Consider the following 21482-nt stretch of genomic DNA (forward strand, 5'->3'; position numbering starts at 1 on the left):
AAAAGAACTGATAGGACACATCCTTCTTGGGCCTTGGTGTCAAAATATGGAAAATCAGAAGGAAAATAAAAATTGCCAGGCCTAGACCCCTTCCTGGAATATAGATGGAGAGGGGAGAACAGCTGAGGGATATGAGAAAGTTGCAATCAACTTTGGGTTGGGGTCTGGAAAGTAAGAAACTGCCACAGTGTGTTGGGGGATAAGAGATATCTTGCTAGGTTTATAATATTCTTATTGCCTAGGACAGTCATTTTTAGTTTTTATCCAGCATTTTACAATTTTCTAAGCTTTGCTCAAATATAGAATGCCTTTTTCATTGTAACAATTCTTTTCATTTTTTCATTGTAACATATTACATTCATTATTATTTATACCTATTTGAAATTGAGGACTAAGATCATATAGAAAGTTAATTATTATTGAACATATAATTCATTCTTCAGACTTTTAGTCTTACTTGGTCCATCCCTTTTTATAATGAACAAAAACCATTTGCAAGTAATTACTATTATTAAACTTAGTGATTTACTATTTAAGTCTAAGGCATACCTTCCCCCCAGTCTGGTTTACATCTCTACTTTTCATAGCAAGTTCTTACATTTGATAATATGATAAATTCCTGCCAACAGAGACTGGTTTTGAATATTAATGATAGCTTTATTTTTAGTCAGAAACTCTAGGATCAAATCCCAGTATTTGTCTTCTCTCTAGGTTTTTGGGATATCTTTCTCTTGGTTCTCCTATCTGACCATTCCCTCTCAAGTCTCCTTTGCTGAATCTTTATTTAAGCCCCTTAAGCTAACCATAGATGTCCTACTGGGCTATTCTGGGCCCTCTTCTTATCATCCTCTATACTATTTGGTAATCTCATTTCACTTGGATTTAATTATCTTTATTCTGATGTTTCTCAAATCTACTTAGCCAGCCCTATTCTAATAACTTTGCTCTGATCCCCAGTCTTAAATCTCCAGTTGTTTATTAAGTGTCTTAAATTGGATGTCCTATAGATATCTTAAACTCAAAATATCTAAAACAAATCTTCTACCAAATCCTCCTCTTTTCAGAATTTCTGTATAACTATTGAGGGTTCCATCAACCTCCTGGTCACCTAGGTTGGAAATCTAGATGTCATCCTCACCCTCCTCCCCCCTTTGAGATTTCTCATGTGGCATTTTGTTCTTTTCTGAGTTGGTGTTTTAATCTTCCCTGTCATCACAGTAACTTCGTTACAATATCACATCTGTTTTCATGATTCTATTCACACAGCCCCAGTAGTCAGTTTAATGTAGCACTGACCTGAGCCCTAAGCGTAAGGTCTGACCTTTGAGACTGTCCTGCTAAGTGCCAGTGACTACTGCTTTATCTGGCTCTCCTCTGTCTTGCAGGTGAACAGCCTCCAGGTCGCTGAACCTGTGACATCACTGATAGAGCTCCAAGACTGCAACATCTTCATCCAGATCATCAATCGAATGTGAGTAGGAACCTTCTCATCTCCAGTGATCTTTAAAGGAAGCAAGGGACTACCGAATTGGAGATATAGTACTCTAGACCTTCTCTCCTCAGTGCATGAAATGCCCTAAAGTGATGGGACAAGCATTGGGTGACTAAAAGAGTTATAGATTGGTCCATTCAGGGATCAGGTAAAAAGAGCCTTGAGATGTTAAGTACAGAAGGTAATATTTGAGGGTTGGAAGAAATTAGCTTTCTTCTAGTCTCTGAAAGCTTTACCTGGGAAAGAGGAATCATCTTGACTCTTGAGGATAGGAGTATAAATGGTAATTCTTGATGATTATGGAACTCTCTAGGAAAAAAGCATTCCAGAATAATCCCTCTCTCAGTAGTTATAGTGAAATTGGAGGGGGTTGGGAGTGAAGGGGAGAAATCCCCTAGTTTAAAGGCTTAGGCTAAAACAGAGATAATATTAAGTTTTCGGTGTAGAATGACTTGATTAAATCAAGCCTAATCATCATAAAGATGATATATAGCAGAGAATAGAATTCAGTCTCATGTCCTCTAATTCCAAATCCAGAGATCTTTCTGAGGTACTATAAGAGGCTAGTTGGCAAAGGCTTGGTTATGCCAGGAATCTTCTTTCTTATCAGATACCTGAGTGCTGCATTGATATCTACTTTGCAAATGCTCTTTCCCAGAAGATTAGCAGAAATATTGCTCAGACCAACATCTTACATCACATATAAAAAAATGCTAAAAATAGATATACAGCCACAGTATTAAAGGTCATTTTTAAGAGATTTTTTTTTAATGGCAGAAAAAAATTTAAATTAAAAAATTAAAAATTAAGTCAAGTACTGCTATGGTTAGAGAAAGAATTTTTGACCAAACAAAATCTCAAGGGAGATGATAGATCATTTTATTTACATGGAAATGGGAAATCTTTTGCACAAACTTAAATCTTTGCATCCATTATCTTTGAGTAACATCTGATTTCATTGGTATGACAAGAGCCATTCCCAAATGGTTAAGTAGTCAAAAGAGATGAACAAACTTCTCAAAAGAATTGTAAACTATAAATTATGTGAAAGATTGCTATAAGTCATTATTTTTAAGAGAAGTACACACCAGAACAACTCTTTGAGATTTTACCTTATACTCAGAAAGTTGTCAAGTTTGTCAAAAGATGGGAAGTTACTATTGGAGGACTTATGAAAAGATAAGCAAGCACATTATAATATTGAGAGAGCTGTGAATTGGTCTAGCAATTCTGCAAGCATTTGTGAATTAGACTAAGTCCTCATGTGTCATATCTAGTTATAGAGCCATATTTATAGAGAATGCTAACGAACTAGAAGTTCTTTAGAAGAAAACAGGGTGATGAAATTACAGTATGTTAGGTTGTGGAAGGATTAGTTAAAGAAGCTGGAAGTATTTAGCTGGAAAAGAGAAGAACCAAGAAGAGGACCATGATTCCTGGTTACAAGGATTCTGAAAGGCATATATGTGGAACTGTGATTTGAGTTATTTTATTTGGCCATAAAGGAAAGAATTGGGAATAAAGGGGGAGGGGAATGAGGGAGAGGGGAAGAAGTTTGATTAGATGCCTTCTGAGCTTATAGGATCATACATAGATTTAATGTTGGAAGGAACCACAAAGGTCATCTAGTATAACTTATTTTACAAATAAAGAAACATGTCCATAGGGATTTAAGTGACTTGCTTAAGACCATGTGCAGAGATGGGATTTTTTTTTTAAAAAAAAGTATTAAATCTAAGGCTTTTTCTGTTGAACATTCATATTTTCTTAGAAGATTTCAGTCTGATTCTATGATTCCTTGAAATTTCTCCAGAGATATTTCAAATGTGCTCTCCTAAAACCTCAGTCATTTTTGATTGTTCCTCTCCTCACCTGTAACCCTAGCCAAACAATTGTCCTCCTATTGAGTCTTCTTTAAAAGTGTCTGTCCTTTACCATTTCTTGCCCAGGGCATCATCATTTTGTTTTTCATTTACAGTACTAGCTTTCTAAGTGGTCTTTTCACCTAAAACCACAGCCTGTCTTCTAATACAATCTGTACGTTGATTTCAGGCTAATCTTCTTAAATGCTGTTTCCATTATATCATTTTCCTTATAAAATTTTTTCCTAATCCACCTAGGGCTCTTTTTCCCCTCACCTCTTTCTCCAAATCATATTCAGCCTTTCAGTATATAGGTCAAGACTTACTTAAATCCTCTAGATGTCTTCAGCCCATATAGACCCCTCTCCCCCTTCCCTGAATGCCTAAAATACCTTATTTATGTACTACTTCTCCCAATTAGCATTGTACTATGTACATGAGTCAGTATTCAACAGGTACTTAATGGATTAATGAATAAAGAGAGACTGTAGTTTAATTTTTTTTTTTAATTACTTTTGTTCCATCTTTATTGTCATGTTATGTTTTCTTGGGGATCTTTTGCTTAGGGATGAGGCTACACTGGGACTGTATGCAACCAAGTGATGATGCTCTATATCTCCAAAGTAAAGGGATAATAGTAGTAGATATATCTCTGGCTCAGACTGGATAACCTTTGCAGACAGTGGGACATAGCAGGTGGGACCAAAGATTCAATATCATTCTCTGAAGAACTACCTTCTGGAAGGAAGCCAGAAAGGAACCTCCTAAGGTTTTGCCTAGACCTCTGAGTTCAGGTTGCAGAGGAACAAAAACTAAGATAATTTTGTTAGTTGATTATATGTTGTAAACAGTATGCTTCCTTTTGGAAATAGACCTTTCTCTTTGGCTAAACTACTCAGGCTTTTGGATATCTTCCTCTGTTATTGAATCTTGCTTAGAGGAAGACATGAGTGAAAGGCCGGGAGAAAGGAATTATTTAAAGTTGATTAAATAAACAGATGGTTAGGGTAAAAATTGAAGTGTCAACCTGAGCACAATCTTTTAACCAATTGCTTGATATGTATATGCTATTGGTGGGGCATGTATGTATATAGCATCTTACAGGAAAGTCTTTCACAGGCCCTGAAATGTAAGGAAAAAATTTTAGGGATAATCTGTTCTAATCCCTCCTTATGAAGAATTAAATTAGGAAGCTGAGAACCCCACCATTGAACAGAAGGAAAAATGAAAAAGGGTACTAAGGAGAGAGGCTCACTGGGGCTATGCCAAAGGAACAGCAGAAACAAATACAGGTTGACTAATTATATAGAAGATGAGAACAAAATAATAGCCAGAAAATCCAGGTTGAAGCTAAAAAATGATTGAAAAAAGCCGGAACATACTAGGTTCTACTGGTGAAAGCAGCATGAACATCCACTTTTTGGAGTGGAGCTAATCTGTAAATTGACTTTTATAGACATATATAATTTATAATTTCTGTTTTTGTTTTTCATTTTGAAAACTCATCATTCCTTTGTTTTGCCCTTGTTTATATATTTGTTACCTATACTTGTCAATGGAAATTAACAATTTTTGTTTTTAAAGAATATGGGGAAAACATGATCACTACCTTTTAACCAAGACTATAAAAAAGGGATTAAGTATATTCTTCTTAGGCTTGGACCAGTGGCAGTAGTGAGTTTCCATCACTAGAATTTCTCAAGCAAAAAAGGGAATTTCTCTTCAAGTACAATTTGGACTTGCTAACTTCAGAGAGCCTTTCCATTTGTGAATCATTAAGAAGAATAAGGGAAAGAATTGTAAGAATTAAGCAGGGCTTTTAGTTGGGTGGAAAAAGGCTTATTCAGTGTGTGAAAGCTCACAATCTAAGGAAGGATCAACATTGGGTCTGCCTTACTTGGAATTCAATCTTTGCTACTTCTTGGGATGACAAGTTAGAACTTTATTTTTAAAACAGTAAAAAAAGTACTATCAAAGTAGACAGCTTTGAAGTGTTTATTGTGGCCAACGCAGTGAAGATTTATTGCTAAGCTCTACCAGAGGACCAAAGCAATGAGAGTTAACCAATCACATTTTCTTTCCCCTTTGTTCATAGTGTAAGCTAGTCCCGAGTTTGCCTGCCAATCAGGATGCCTTGAGCACTGTGCTAGGCGTGGTAGAGAATACCAAGATCCATAAGATGATCTCTGCCTGCCAGGAGCTTATTACAACCTAAGATACATTAAATTGTTAGAGATGGTTTAAGTACAAAACTTTGTAACTCTGACTTTGATATAATAGTTGTAAAAGTCGAAAATATGACTAGGACTCACATACTAGAGATTTCCTGGAAGAAGTAGTCCTTGAAAGATGTTCAGTATTTAAATGGAAGGAGAGAGCCATTCTGAGTTGGGGCAGGTAAAAGTGCAGAAGTCATTAAAGCAGGGAAAAGAAGGAATGTTAAAGCCCAACTTTTGTTCCTTTTTTTCCCCATTGCTATCAGCAAAGCTGTTGATGTTTACTCTGATTTGAGAACTTTCCTCTTCATCTTAGTTGGCTCTATTCCCGTTTTGTGCAGCCTACTGGGCAAACACCAGAGAGAGTGAGAGAATAATTATTCTCATACTCAAATTCTGGCAAAACATGTAACTGGTATTTTCACAGATTGTGTTTGCCTTCAGATTTGTTTTGTGGTGAATTTTCCCCTCTCTTTCCAGAGCACCACTTTTTTTAGCTTTATTTTCAATTGTTGGTCAAATCCCAATATTTCCACAGTCGCCACTCAGTGTTATCCTTTGCCATGTCTAGGACTTTCTAATGCCTTGCCCTTTCTTCTGTAATTCTTCAAGAATTCACGGATCCAGCTTTCCAATCATTCTTCCTTCTATCCTCTGTTTTTAACCTTGCCCATTCTTCCTTCTTCCATTACTTCCTTCCATTTCTCTGGAATCTTGAAAATTGCAAACAAATCATGACCACTACAAATGTACTATTTATAAAGCTCAGGTTTGAGATGGGCAGAAATATAAGGGTTTGATATAAAGTACAGTTTCCTCAGAGAGATGAAAGTCTAGTAAGATACCAATACAGATAATCATAATATACAACATATGAGTAGTAACACTAAGAACACGAGAAAGTAAAGATCCAAAGGGCAAAAACTTAGAACTGACTAAAGAGTTGTGAGAAGAGCTTCCTGGAATAGGTGATATTTGAGTTAGTTTTTTAAAAATTTATAGGAAATTTAATAGGTAAAGAGCAAGACAAAGAACATTCAGGACAGAGGCAACAATGTATGTGAAGTCATGAAAGTGCAAATATTTGGAAAGGCAGAGAATTGCCCACTTTGAGTAAATTTTAGAGTAACTGATATAAATAATATGACTGATAGAAACAATGGTGCCAGATCATAAATGAGTGAGTCTCTGAAGATTTTTATAATGGGTAATAGAGAACCACTGAAGACTGTTGAGCAAAGAACTTAGTTAAGTACAGTTAAGTAGTACATGTGGCCTCAGCCTTCTCCAGATCATAAAAATGTCTTAAAAACTTGTCTGGTACATAACCTTTGATCAAGCAGAAACTTGTCTGGTACATAACCTTTGATCAAGTAGTGTCACTGTTAAGTCTATATCCCAAAGAAATGATAAAAGGGCAGACCTACAAGTGTTAAAATGTTTGTAGCAGCCTTTTTTATAGTGTCAGGAAAGTTGAAATTGAATGGATGTCCATCAGAGGAGAATAATTGAATAAGTTATAGTATATGAATGTAATGGAATATTATTATTCTATGAGAAATGATGAAAAGGCTGCTTTCAGAAAAGCCTGGAAAGAGTTTCATAAACTGCTGCTGAGTGAAAGAAGCAGAATCATAGTAACAATAATATTGTTAATGGTCAACTGTGATAGACTTGACAATTCCATTAGATGGGATGAAAAATGCCAATCACATCCAGAGAGAGAACTATGGAGATGAAATATGGATTGAAGCATAGCATTTTCACATTTTTCTTTCACATGCTTTTTCCCCTTTGGTTTTTCTTGCACAATATGACAAATGTGGAAATATGTTTAAAAGAAATGTATATATTTAACCTATCTTAGATTACTTTCTATCTTGAGGAGGGAAAAGGTAAAGGAGAAAGAGAAAAATTTAGAACAGAAAGTCTTACAAAAGTGAACATTGAAAACCATCTTTACGTGTATTTGGAAAATAAAATATTATTAAAAATAGGATGTAAAAAAAAGAACTCTATCTGGAAAGAACCTTAGGAGAGTATCTAACTTAGCTCCAAAAGCACTTTGACTCTCTAACATCTTTAAAGAATAGGTTTTCGACCTCTCCTTGAAGAACTCCAGTGGTGGAGAACTCATTGCTCCATCCCTCATTCTTCCTTCTTTATGTAGTAGCAAATCTTAGATACAGAAGGTAAGTCTATGAATGGTAGGTAAACTGTTTCTTATTCTGTTTTGCAGAGACAAGTATAGGGATTGCCTACCCTACCTGTGTGATTTTAGGCCTCAGGCAGAGCAGGATTTGAAGGGAGACGTTTGGGGATAGAAAGAAGCACCTTTGTTTTAATTCTTCCTTTCTCTCTAGACATGGCACTGAAGAGGGGCAACAGATCCTGCAGCAGCCTCTGCTGGACAGATTCAACTTCATCTCCAACTTTATGCAGAGTAAGAATCATTCCCATCTTCTTGGAGGAGGAATTTCTTTTTCCTATACTTGAGGACCAGGAAGCTAGAAGGGAACATTGCAAGGGACTTTGGAGAAAAGAGAAGGCCTGTTCTCATGTATAGTGGGAATAAATAGGACCGAGCCAGCTATGTCCCCACAGCTGCCCCTGATATGTAGGTGTGATGACTAATGCCTCCTGAACTCCACTTTCTTCATCTATAAAACAGTGGGGTGGAGAGAAGGGGTATCTCCCTTTTCTTACATGATTGTAGGAAGGTGAATTGGAACAAATAAAAATTTTGAAAAAGTAAAAACAGTAAGATAAGTCTCATTTCTATAGTACCTTTAAGGCACAAACAATGTTCTTCACAACCACCCTGTGAGGTACGTAGTGCATATTGTAATTCCAGTTTTGTAGCTGAGGAAACGTAGGTTCAGAAATATTACCCAGTTTGCCCTGTGACTCCAGGGCATTGACTGCAGTAATTATCAGAGCTAAATCCAGTCCAAAACATGTGACTCCGGAGCTAAGCACTTTCCATGACATCACATTGTTTCTACTGATTCAGGTCAATTTAGTTAACTGAATTTATTCATTAAATTCATAATACACTTTTATTAAGTGCTTACTATATGTAAGGTGTTAGGTCCTGAAGGTAGAAAAACAAGAACTTATCAATCTTTGCACTCCCTCAAAGCCTCAGGACAATCTACTAGAAAGATTCAGATTATACTCATTTGAAGAGAAAGAGATCACTAGCACTTGGGGGTGGGAAAATATCAAAGAAAGTAACTCCGAAGAAGGGCTTAGAAGGAAGCAGAAGATATGGAGGGCAGAGAGCTTCCTAGCAAGGAAATGAGAGATGGGGTATCATGTACCAAGAGCTTCTACTGTTCCTGCTTGGTTGGAAGATGACTAATGTGAATAAGGCCAAGTTGTGGAAGGGCTTTGGTGCCAGGCCAAGGCATTGCTAATTTATTCTAGTGACAATGAGGAGACACTGAAGTTCTTTGAACAGCAGAGTGACAGGGCTATACTCTTTTCAGAAGATAATTTGTTAACTGTGGTAAAAATCATTTGAAGTAGAAAGGCTCTAAGCAGAAAGAGAGAATTTGTTACTGTAATCCAGAAAAGAGGTATTAATAATCTTGGCTAGTGTTTAGCTATTGTCATGCAAAAAAGGCAGTGGATGGTAGAGATGAGGCAGTAGAATTGAAAAAAGGTTGCACTAATTTGTAGAAAAGGCAAGTTTGGGAAGTTGAAGAATTTAATGGATCTCCATTAGGAGTTCTCTAATTAACAGCTGAAAATCAAAGACTAGAGTTAAAGGTATTAAAGCAGTATATATGGATTAGGAAATCATCTGTTTAGAGAGCTCATTGAACCTTGAACTGCCCAAGATAATCTTGGAAGAAAATACTAAAAGGAAGAATGTCCAGATTCTTAGGAGGTATCCACTGTACAATGATGGGAGGTGGATGATGATCCAACCATAAAAAATGGCTTGAAAAGGTAGAAAAAACAGGAAAGAACAATGCCACAAAAACAAAAGGAAGAGAAAATATACAGAAGGAAAGAGGATAGTTGATGGTGTCAAGCTGTAAAGAGGTCATGAATAGAATGGGAGATTGAGAAAAAACTACTTGATTTTTCTAAGAGGAGATTTTTGGTAACCTTGAAAAGAAAGCAGTTCTACTTATGCAATCACAAGTCACTGCAAGTGACTTTTAAGAAGTGAATGGATGGAAAATGCTAGGTATTACTAAGGAAATGGACAAGAAGGCAGGGATTGTAGAAATTGTTTTCAAGGATTTAAGCAATGAAAGGGAAAGAAGAGATAGAATTTTAACTTTAGAGGATAGAGTAGGCTCAAATGATTTTTTTTTTTTTTTGGTGAACAAAGTTATTAGATAGGCAAAGGTTCAAAATTAAAAAAAAGAAAGGTCTGGTGGAGCAAGCTAGATGAGTAGGAATGAATTCAAGGGCATTGGAGTAGAGGTCAGCCTCAACAAAGAGAAAGACCACCTTTTCTCAGAGATAAGGAATAAAAAGAGGAAGAGATGGATGATAACATAAAGGAGTTTTGAGGGTGGAGTTAGATTTTAAGGCCTTTCTAAAATCCTGGCCAGATAAGAATTCATAACCTGTTCTGTTGTGACTTTATAATCTGTCTTAGAAGTCTTAGATTGCTTTTATAGCACTAGATAGGTAGTACTATTTCAGGCCAAAGTAGACATTATCACTCTTTTCTCCTCTTTCTTGTCCTCTCTTCCCCCAAGTTTGTCTTCCCTAACTAATCCTGCAACTTCAAGCAGGGAAAGATCAGTGTTGTAAGAGAGATATAGATGTCTTTGGAACTCTGTTTACCAGTCTGTCAGCCAATTGGTATTGACTGGCCAATGACTTTCAGGGATATCATGTTTGGAGTCACTAAAAAATCAAAGGTCAGGCAGAATAGACAGTTGCTGAGATACAGCATGCTCACATGTTAGCTAGGAGTTGGGCAGAGAGGAATACTTTGGGATATGACTTTATTAAATATAAGATAGAACACTGGAGTTGGGGTCAACAGATGTGGGATAAAGCTGTTATAAATGCACATGGTTTAATTTTACTCCCTCTAATGTAGAGATGTGAATTACTTTTTTTCAATGTCAAATAACAGTACATAATGATTCATAGATTCTGACAGATAACACTTGGGGCAAAATTTTCATGGCTCCAAAAGATCTAGAAGTTTACTTTGATTATGGCTAGCATATTTCTTACACAGCATTTAGAGTATATTCACTTCTGCCTTTTTCCTGCCTTTTTGTCATTGTAGAGAACCGCAAGCATCAAACCTCCACAGAGAGCCTCGTGTCTGTGCAGAAGCTGGAAGATGGAGAGGAGTTGGAGTTGGCCAAGGTAACTAATGGTGCATGTACCTGAGGGGGTGTGTAATGCAGGATAGAACCTCGTAGCCTATAGTCCTGTATGTAGAGATGTTGTGATTCTCTGTTCTCATAAATAAACAAAGCCTGTACATCTACCTGCCTTGGCTAGTTTAGACATTTACCTGCTCAAAGAAGAAGGTAAAAGAAAAGTTGAAGTAGACACAGCTTCTTCTGTCTTTTTCACATAATCTGTGAATTCTCCTTTCAGTTCAGGGATACTGTTAACTTGTCCCCGTGTCAGCAATATCTGCAGAATAGAAGATAGGAACAAGCCAGCAGGTGGATCTTGTTTGAGAAATAGAACAGTGTCACCTTCCAGCTTTAATTTAGGTTTATTTCCCATCTAGGCTCTCAGTTTATTAGGTTTTAATAATATGGTTCTATACAGCATGCCTCAAACCTCTTCCTCACAGTCCTGGACCTGAAATTATCTGGACATATGATGCATGCTAACGTAGGATCTTTTCCATTGTAGATATTTCAGGATCATAGGTGTTCGGTCAGTGTTTGCTGACCCATGATTGCCCTGTTGTCTATTACATAGGCTGAGGAATATAGAACAAGATTCTTAGCCTCAAAAGTTCCTACACTTTAGTTCCAATAAGGCAGGCAGATACACAAGACAGTACCACTGGGTATTGGTGTAATTATAGTATATAAATGGATATACAGACTGAAGTTGGGAGCATTGGAGAAGGGAAAGAGTGACTTAGAACTTGTCTTCATAACTGATTCTAGGTGATCATGTTACTCTTATACCATTCCACCATGAGTTCCAAAAGCCTGAGGGATTGGAACCAGTTTGACTACAAAATCCAGGTAAGCCCTTGCTTCTCCACACACCGAACTGGCTTCATAATTAGTTTTCCCCATTTTAAAATTTTAATCTTTTCTCCTGGAGGATGGGGTAATAAAACTATGGCCTCTTTCTTACATTATTCTGTTGCTTTGGAGCTGTTGTTGCCATTCCTTTTTTTTTTTTTTTTTTTTTTACTGTTAGCCTTCTAGTTTCATTTGGGATAGATTGAATGGACATAGTTCTCAGAGCAGGTTTCTGTCATAGTCCATCATGGGGTGCCACCCTAACCTTCTAGTTTTTACCTCTATTATTCCCCCACAAATTTTCTTCTCAGCTGAATTGACCTACTTTCTATCTCTATAAATGCACACACTCCCTATCCTCAGTCTCATTGTTTATAATTTTTCCCTTTGTCTGAAATGGCCTTTATCCTGCTCTGCCTTTTAAATTCCTATCTACCCACCCTTTATCTACTCTGATTTCTATCCCCCATGTCTTAACTTGACAACCACTTGCCCCCTGGAACCTCATGCACAGATCCTTTCCTCTTTTCTCCTCTAGTTCAAAGAAACCTTAATTTTTTTCCCCCGGATTCCTTTGAAAGAATGGATGAATGGAATGAATGAATGAGAAAATGAAAGAAATGCTTACTATATGCTCAGCATTGTGCTAAAACATCAAGGATACAAATACAAAAGTTAAGATAGTCCTTGACCTAGAGGAGCTTTAATTCTAAGGAGGGGAACAATACATAGAGGCAAGTGTTAGCCAGAAAAAAAAAGAAAGAAAGAAAGAAAAAAAAAACACTTTGGTCCAGCAAGGTAAAGAGAGCGAGTGGGAACTCTGGGGCAGTCTATTGATTCCCCCCTCCTCCCTCCATAAAGAGGAGACTAAACCACAGACATTGAAGTGCCCAGGTGAGAGAAAAACAGGGCAATCAAAATAATGAAGTTTTAGCAGCGTTTTATTACTGGCCAGGACTGATCCCCTAACACCAATACTGGAGGGGTCAGTAATGAATGGCCTCAGGACCATATATTTATAGAAAGAAGAGAGAGAGATACATTTGTCATAATAAAGGAATTTCTATTCTAAACAGAAGGCAAAAAGTTACTACTCTAAAGGGGTCATTCTCAGACAGCAAACAGTATTTCTTTAAGCTCATCAGGTTGTCAAGGTTTCAGGTAGTACATCTGGGTTGTTAAAATACCATCTGCAGTAGGGGGTGAAGAACTAGTAATAAACTTCTAACTACAAAGATTGAAGATTATATTTCTCATGGTCTCATTTGGGGTGTTTTTCCACTTCAACATTTTAGAGTGTAGCAAAACTTGGTGCTTTGCTTCCCTGAAATCATTACACAAGAGAGGAATCCAATCAGGAAAAGCAGACTATCTGAAATTTGAAGTAAACTGAGTCCCAGGCTACCTCTTCAACAGGAAATGGGGAAAGGAAAAAAATTAAGAGTAGTTGCAGGCCGATTTGTATTCCCCACACTTTGAGTATACATTCTCTTTCTGTTCCATCTCTATCTCTTGTCTAGTCGGAGTTGGCTGCCATCCTTAAATTTGTGCTGGATCATGAAGATGGGCTGAGTCTGAATGACAACTTAAAGAGTTTCCTACAAAAAAGTGAGTAAGCTTTGATCTGCAGGCCTGAAGAGAGTCCAGATTTTGCCAAAGCCACAAACCAGGATCTCTTAAGTCTTCATTTCTGCTTTGCCCTCAGAGTTAGAGAGATATCCATACAATTCATACAGCTTTTCTGTCCCAAAGGCTCTTTTGCTTCTTTGTCTCAGCAACAATTTAAATAGTTTTTGGCTGATTGCTTTATCCATTGAAATATGTCCCTAATATCCAGTTCATTGTCTCCATTATTCCTGCTTCAAGATTTACCTCTATTCCCCTTCAGTCAGTTCATATCTTAGTAACTAAGAAATTGAGATCAACCCCAGTGTTTGAATTGGTTTAAAGATTCTATTCTCCCTGATGGCAAACCCCCAAGTTTGTAGTCTGTGTTTTGTGTTTGGTGAATTAATATTGTCCTTTTCTGGGTCACAAACAGGTTGTTCCTTTGAACCAACCTAGTCTTTTATTAACTTTGTTTGTTTGTTTGTTTCCTCACTCAGCTCCTCTCCCTTCCAGTAGTCCCAGCACTAGCTCTGATGAGTTTTCCCCAGTGCCTTCCCAACAAGGCAAGAAGGAAGTTCGATTCTTGGAACTGCAAAAGATTGGCTCCTCATCAGACCTAAACAAGTGAGTCCTGGAGCACTTTTATTTTCACTTTTAACTCTGGTGTCTTTGTATCCCAGAAATTGAGCCATTAATTGATCCAAGATCCCTCTTCTTTTAACAATAATGGAATATTTTGGAGGCTCAGTGGGCAAAGGAATATCTCTTTTACTCAATTTCAGGTAGGGAATTGAATACAGGGGCATGTCAGAGGCAAAAACTGAATGGCTGAGCATAAATAAACTTTCTTAGAAATGTAACTGAATTTGCCGCAGTCTTCTTCCTCCTTATGAGATCTGTGTGGGAGTTTTCTTCCCATTCCATAAAGACAATAAGAAATAGAAAATGAGATTTGCCTCAGGGTTATTCTAAGACCAGAACCAAGGTGCACAGAGTCATATCCTGGTATTTGATGTGCTTAGTCCCTGCCTTTCCTGCAATGTGGGTGGTTCCTCCAGCCTTAACATCTGATGTTCTGATTTGGGGTTCCTGGGATCTCTTCCTCAGCTTTTTGTCAGGGTCTCCTGCTTCTCCAATGGGTGATATTCTTCAGACGCCCCAATTCCAAATGAGGCGGTTGAAGAAACAGCTGGCAGATGAACGGGCCAGCCGTGATGAGTTGGAGTTGGAGTTAACTAAAAGCTGCCAGCTTTTGGCTGAGAAGGGTGAGTAGCTAAACAAGCAAATACCACCAGCCTATCATCTCCTCCTCTCACAGAGGGCTGCTTCGTTGGGTCCTTTCCCTGAGGGAGTACTGGGCTTACCTAAGAAATGTCCCCTCAGCATACTCTTCATCTCTCCCCACAATCAGGCCATCTCCTCCCCTCGGCTGTCCCCAGCTCTCTGGGTTCGTGCAGAGAAGAGGGCAGGTGAGCCACGGGGCTTTGACTTTTTTGGAGGTCGGTCCTGTGACTTTGGCTATCTAGTCTCTACCAGATTGTGGGAAGTAGCCCAATTGAGAGAGTGGTGAGGTTGGTTTCCTGGGAGGGCCCCTCTTCCTCTCCTTTCTCCTCATCCACTATTTCCCTATTTTTCAGTTGGACCTTAGACTAAATACCCTCTAGCCACTCCCACTTCTACCCCTCCCCTAATATACATCCTCCTTTGTGGTATTAAGAATTGCCCCATTTGGGTTCCTGCCTCTGAGCATCTCTTCTTGCCTTCTCCAATCCTGGCAGACACACAGATCTCCATGATGCAGCAACGTATTGATCGCTTGGCTCTCCTAAATGAGAAGCAGGCCACAGGATCTATGGAGTCCAAAGAGCTAGAAGAATTGCGTGGCAAAAATGAAAGGTAATCTCCTTCCCTTGATCTCCTTCCAGCTACATCCAGCTTCCTCTGGATCACAATCTGGCAGTCAGAGGTAAGAAATGAACTGCCCACTCACTGCTCTCCTCTTCTTCTAGTCTGAGCACACGATTACATGAAACCTTGAAACAGTGTCAGGACTTAAAGGCTGAGAAGAGCCAGATGGAACGCAAGATTGACCAGCTATCTGAGGAGAATGGGGACCTTTCTTTTAAGGTGTGTCAATTTTTGGTACTGTGCTATGTTAGTGAAGCATTATGACTTTCTATGAGGCACATGCCTCTGATGCTATTGGAACAAAGTAGATGGGACGCAAAGGAGCTTGTGCTTATTTCCAGTCTCCTATGATTGTTTGTGACTTAGGTTCTAGAAAGTATGGGATCTGAAATAGGGATATGGTTGGTGGTAGTATGTCTCCTTTTCTTGGCCTGTGTGCAAGTGGAAGTGTTCTGGTCCTGACAGGGATTGGATCAGGAAGTGAAATGACTAATCTAGGTCCTAGGACATTTAAGAAATTTTTTTTTTTTTCTATCTTAGCTTCGAGATTTTGCCAGCCATCTGCTACAGCTACAGGGGGCTCTCAATGATCAGACAGAAGAACATAACAGCTCCACAAAGGAATGGAGAGAGAAACAAACTTACTTGGAAACAGAACTCAATACCACCCTGCAAGACAAGGTAATACCATCACTTCAGGGGAGTAAAATGTTGTCCTGAGAAGTAAGATCTTTTTCCAGGAATCTGATGAGAAGCCAGCACATCCCTAGTTGAATTTACCAGCTGTCCTCTTCTGGGCTTTTAATTTTAAGCCAGGATCAGAATGATTCTTATAATGTGATTTGAGAAAAAATTAAGAACCTGACATTATTGAGCTTGTTTCACTTAGAAGTAAAGATACGTGGTCAGGACAAGTAGTCTGAAGAGAAGATTAGGCTGTGAACAGAACTTCTGCAGAACTAGTGTCCTGGAGTAACATAGCTCTTAGTATGGAAGAAATTGGCTGGGCTGACCTTAGCTCTAACTTTCTAAGATATTTTCCCCAAGTTTACTAGCTGAATTTTGTTTCCAGGTCTGCCATATAAACAGGTTTACATGATGATTGACCTTTGACTTTGACTATTCAGTTATGAGGCTAAAAGACCTAAGAGTCTCAAGGGATTGCCTTGTGGACCCTGACCATTCAATGTTTTTGTTCATTTTGGTGTCTTTCATAGAAATGCCTTGAAGAGAAGAATGAAATCCTCCAGGGAAAAATCTCACAGTTGGAAGAGCAGCTGGCACAGATTGGGAAGAATCCTTCCCAAGAGAAGGGAGAGGTGATGGGCGACATCTTGCAGGTAGAGAGATGGTGACGTGGTGTCAGGACAAGACCTTTGTTCTGGACTTATCCCCTTGACTCTTAGGTCTTAGTAGTGTGGTTGGGACTGAACTGAAAGCAGTTCAATTGTCTGTTTCTCTACTGCCCAGAAAGGGAACTTAGAGAAGGATACTCACAGACCCTAACAACTCAACAGTTCCTGCTTCTGTTAATGACTGCCTCTCCAAGGTCTCTTTTTTTTTTTTTTTCCCCTGAGGCTGGGGTTAAGTGACTTGCCCAGGGTCACATAGCTAGGAAGTGTTAAATGTTAAGTGTTAAGACCAGATTTGAACTCGGGTCCTCCTGAATTCAGGGCTGGTGCTCTATCCAATGTGCCCCCTAGCTGCCCCCAAGACTGCCTCTCCAAATGTTCATATAGACTACCTCAGGAAAAAGGGTTCTAAAAAGATCACATAGAGAGATGACATGGTATAGAAAAAAAGTATTGGGTTTGGGTTCAGGAAACTTAAAGAGGTATCCCAGATCATCAGTTTACTTGATGTGAAATCTTGGGTAACTTAGTTCATTTTTCTTTGTCTGCTTAAAATAGGGGTAATTATCCTTTCCCTACTCCATGGAGTTGTTCTATGGCTGAGGAGTAATGAATGTAATCTGCATATTATCCTTCACAGCTGAGAAGACTCAACTCCTATAATAATCCTTGCTAAGGTGGGAGGGAGGGTCCTTGAGCTATAGAGCTCTGAACTGCAATAGGTTAGGCCAATGAGATCTATACCAAGTTCATCTTTAATTTGATGACCCCCTAAAGAATTGGAGCAAGGGAGCTGCAGGAGGCATATCAAGTTGCAGAAAGGAGGGGCCAACCAGGCTAGGCTTGAGATGGAGCAGTTGAAAATTCCTTGTGTCAATCAGGATGAACTCATGCTCACTAATAGTCCTTGTAACTCCCAGCATAGTGAGGCTAGGAGACCCTATCTTTTTTTGTTTTAAACAAGCACAAACTTTTGAGAGGAATAAGATATCACCTGTTTTTCCACCTTTCATTCCTTTGAGATAATGTGTATCTCTTCTTCCTGCTAGCTGGAAGCCCTGAAACAAGAGGTAGCCACCCTTGCTGCAAAGGAGGCCGAGCTTCAGGGAACAGTGAAGCAAATGGAGTGTGAACAACGTCAACGAGAGGCAGAGCTGCAAGCTGAGCGAGGCCGCTTTGAGGAAGAGAAGCAGCAGCTGGAGCAGAAGGCTCAGGCCCAGGAAGCCCAGCTTGCTGCCCAAGTGGCCAGCCTCCATGCCACTCTTCAGCAGCAGGACCGTGATCTGGCTGACCTGAAGCAGCAGGCTGAAAAGGAGCAAACGCGACTGACTGAGACCCTGCAGCAACAAGAATTGGCTTCCCAAAGTCTCCAGCATCAGGTGGAGCAGCTGAGCAGCAAGCTGAAAGAGGAAGAGGGGAAGCTCCGGGATTGGGAGGTGACCAGCCAGATGAAGGATCAGCAGCTAGCAGCAGCTATAGAGGAGTGCAAAGAGGCCCAGCAGGAAAAGGATGCAGCCCTGAAACAGCTGGAAGAATTGGGAAAAGAGAAAGCCATTGAGATGAGAGCTCTGCAGAAACAGCTCCAAGCCACTAAAGAAGCCTGTACCAATGCCCAGACTTGTGCCACACGGGCTGAGCAGGAGAAGAGCGTAATGAGGCAGAAGATGGAGGCGCTTGATGCTCGTGTAGTTGACCTGACAGCCTGGCAAGAAGAACACAAAGCAGAGGCTAAGTCAGCAGAAAACCTTCAAACTCAGGTCCAAGAACTGGAGAGCCGCCTAAGAGCTGAGCAACAGAAAGTAGCAGAGAAAGAAGAGCTAGCTCGGGAAAATGCCCAGCTCCAGGAACGACTGCTTTCCTTAGAAGAATCTGTGCAGAACACTAAAGGAATCCTTGAAGATGAAAAGCGTCAGGCTGCAGAGGCCCTGGAGAGGCAGCTCCAGCGCATTTCAGAGCTAGAGGCAGAGACTCAGAGCCTGGCACGGCAGCGAGAACAAGATCGGCAGCAGCTGGAAGAGGTGAAGGCTGGGCGTCAAGGTCTGGAGGCTCAGCTCCAGAAACTTGGGAAAGGGCACCAGGCCAAAGTAGAGGCCTTGCAGCAGGAGCTGGAAAAGGTGGCAGCCACCCAGCAAGAAGCAGAGGGAGAATGCAAGCAGCTGGCTACAGAGGCATCCTCCTGGCGTACACGTTTTGAAGAGAGCCAGAAGGAGGCGTCCCAATGTGACGCCAAGCACAAGGAGCAGCTGAAGGCTCTAAATGAACAGTGTGAGGGAGTGCGGCGGCAGCTGCAGGAAGCCCAGGAGAGAGTGGCAGCGCTGGAGGCACTTGTGGAGCGCCAGGACACCGAGCAGCAAGAACACACCCAACTCAAAGCCAACCTGACAGGCACCCTCCAGCAGCTCCAGGAGAAGGAGGAGCAGGCTAACAGTCTGGCTGAAGGCCTTTCCAGGCTGCAGGAGGAGGTGGCTCAGCTCAAGGCTGCAGCCAAGAAGGCAGAGGAGGAGAAAGAAAGCTCCTTACAGAAACTGGCTGAAGAGCAGCAGCGGGCAAGAGAGCTCGAGGCTGCTGCTCAGCAGCTGAAAGAGCAGCAGGGCCAGGAGCTGAGCAGGACTGGAGCAGCCCTGCAGGCCAAGGAGCAGGAAGCTGAGCAGCTGGCAAGGGAGTTGGAGCAAACACGCAGTGCCCTGGCCGAGAGCCGGGAGTGCCAGGAGGAAGAGCGTGCCCAGCAAGAGCAGGAGGTGACCCGCGTAGGGGAGGAGCGAGATCAGGCCAAGGCTGATCTGGCTGCTGAGAAAGCGGCCAAGGCAGAGCTAGAGAGAAGGCTACAGAGCTCCCTCAGTGAGCAGCGGGTGGAGTTCGCTGCCCTGCAGGAAGCTTTGGCCCAGGCCTTGGAAGGAGCTGAAAGGAAGGAGCAGCAGCTCAAACAACTCCAAAAGCAAGAGAATGCCCTGCGGGCAGAACGGGCAGAGCTGCAAAGGACCCTTGAGGAATTGAGAGAACAGCTGGCCAAGGCGGAGGAGATGGTTTCCCAGGCAGGTGCCTCTGGGGCCATGGAGTCAGGTTCCCAAGAGCTGGAGGCTCTGCAAACTCAGCTGGGCAAAGCAGAGCAGCAGTGCCGGGAGCAGGAGGAGAAGATCTCCAAGTTGGAGCACCAGTTGGAGGCTTCTCGGATGTCCCAGGCCAGTCAGGAAAATGCTGCTACCACTCTTAAAGCCCAGCTGGAGGAGAGTGCCCAAGAACTGGCTGCCCTCCAAGCTGCTGCTCAGGAACAGAGCAAGGCCGAAGCAGAGTGGAAAGCCCAAGTAGCCCGCGCCCAGCAGGAGGCAGAGAGGAATACCAGCCTTATTGGCAGCCTGGAAGAGGAGGTATCTATCTTGAACCTCCAGGTCCTAGAGAAAGAGGGAGAGAGCAAAGAGCTGAAGAAACTGGTGCTGGCCGAGTCAGAAAAGAGCCAGAAGCTGGAAGAGCGCTTGCGCCTGCTGCAGGCAGAGACAATCAATGCCAACACGCAGGCAGCAGAGCGTAGTGCGTCTCTGAGCTCTGAGGTGCAGGCTCTCCGGGAGGAAGCCGAGAAGCAGCGAACATCTGCAGACAGTCTCCGGCGGGAGCTGGCCTCCCAGGCTGAGCGGGCGGAAGGTCTCGGCCAGGAATTGAAGGCATGGAGAGAAAAGTTATCACAGAAGGAGCAGTCCCTGTCCTCACTTCAGCGAGAGCTCACTGCGGCCCAGGCCCTGGTGGGGGAGCTGCTGCCTGTCAAACATCTGTATCAGCAGTTAGAAGCTGAACAAAGTGCCCTGCAAAGCCGTCACCGTGAGGAGCTCGAGCAGGGTGAGAAGGCTGCAGCTGCGCTGCAGGCAGAGCTCCTTCGAGCCCGTCGTGAGCTTGGAGAGCTCGCTGCATTGCGACAGAAAGTGGCAGAGCAGGACCGGGCAGCCCAGCAGCTGCGGGCAGAGAATGCTGGCTATGTCGATCAGCTGAGTGCCCTACAGCAGGCCCACAGCCAGCTAGCAAAAGAGAACCGGGACCTGGGGGAGCGGGCCAGCCACGGGAGGCAACAGCTCGAAGCTGAGCTCAGGAGAACCCAAGAACTCGAGGCACTGCGGGCCAAGGCAGAAGCCCAGATAACCCAGAGCCAAGAGGAGGCTTTGGACACAGTCCGGCAGCTGGAGACCATGACAGCTAAGTATGAGAGTGCCAAGAGCAAGGTCCTGGAAGAGAGGCAGAGGTTCCAAGAAGAGCGGCAGAAACTCACTGCCCAGGTAAGGGGCTCAGCCCTCAGTTTTAAAAGCCGAGGAGGGGGGACCTAGTTGACCCCACACCATCCCCTCAGAGATCACAGTTTAAGATCCCTCAGGTTATGGAAGAAGTTGGCAACTATCTCCTCATTTCCTGGGTAGCAGAGAAAATGCTGATAGAACCTAGAGGACCCTGATCCTCTTATCCTGTCCTAGTTCCAGGATGATTCTTTCTCCTGACAAGTCCTGGGGTGTTGTCAGCCTTTTTTTTTTTTTTTTTTTTATCCATGATCAATCTGAAAAACAGTGAGGAAACTTTGAGGTGAAGCCATTGGCTTGTTTTACTGGGGCAAACCTGTGTTTTAGGTGTACTAGATCATTGAACAGGGGTCTGGATGCTGGCAAAAAAAGATCGGACACCCTCCCCCCCCATCAAGAAGCCAATATCCTAGGATTAGCAAGAGATCTCCCTCCTCTTACCCATGATTAACTCTTGGGTGCTCACCCCAGATCCCCAAGTCTGGTAATTGAGGTAAGCCTGGCAAGCAGGACCAGGACCATGCCTTCCCTCTGTACCTATACCTAATCTCACTGTGTCTATTGCTC

The 21482-nt window shown here is 41.7% G+C and overlaps 1 protein-coding gene across 7 annotated transcripts in view; it reads left to right on the top strand.

Annotated features, from left to right (window-relative positions):
- NUMA1 (nuclear mitotic apparatus protein 1) overlaps nt 1-21482 on the top strand; it is an 83545-nt gene that overhangs the window by 48782 nt on the left and 13281 nt on the right. For all 7 annotated transcript variants that reach the window (XM_074304924.1, XM_074304929.1, XM_074304923.1 and 4 more), the window contains exons 3-14: nt 1386-1471; nt 7934-8013; nt 10840-10922; nt 11690-11770; nt 13294-13381; nt 13879-14005; nt 14489-14646; nt 15160-15277; nt 15391-15508; nt 15830-15970; nt 16507-16629; nt 17691-20900. In XM_074304924.1, coding sequence (XP_074161025.1) covers nt 1386-1471; nt 7934-8013; nt 10840-10922; nt 11690-11770; nt 13294-13381; nt 13879-14005; nt 14489-14646; nt 15160-15277; nt 15391-15508; nt 15830-15970; nt 16507-16629; nt 17691-20900 — 4413 coding nt within the window. The remainder of the gene's footprint in view (nt 1-1385; nt 1472-7933; nt 8014-10839; nt 10923-11689; nt 11771-13293; nt 13382-13878; nt 14006-14488; nt 14647-15159; nt 15278-15390; nt 15509-15829; nt 15971-16506; nt 16630-17690; nt 20901-21482) is intronic.

The sequence above is a fragment of the Sminthopsis crassicaudata genome, chromosome 3, assembly GCF_048593235.1.
Source record: "Sminthopsis crassicaudata isolate SCR6 chromosome 3, ASM4859323v1, whole genome shotgun sequence".
Taxonomy (NCBI): Eukaryota; Metazoa; Chordata; class Mammalia; order Dasyuromorphia; family Dasyuridae; genus Sminthopsis; species Sminthopsis crassicaudata.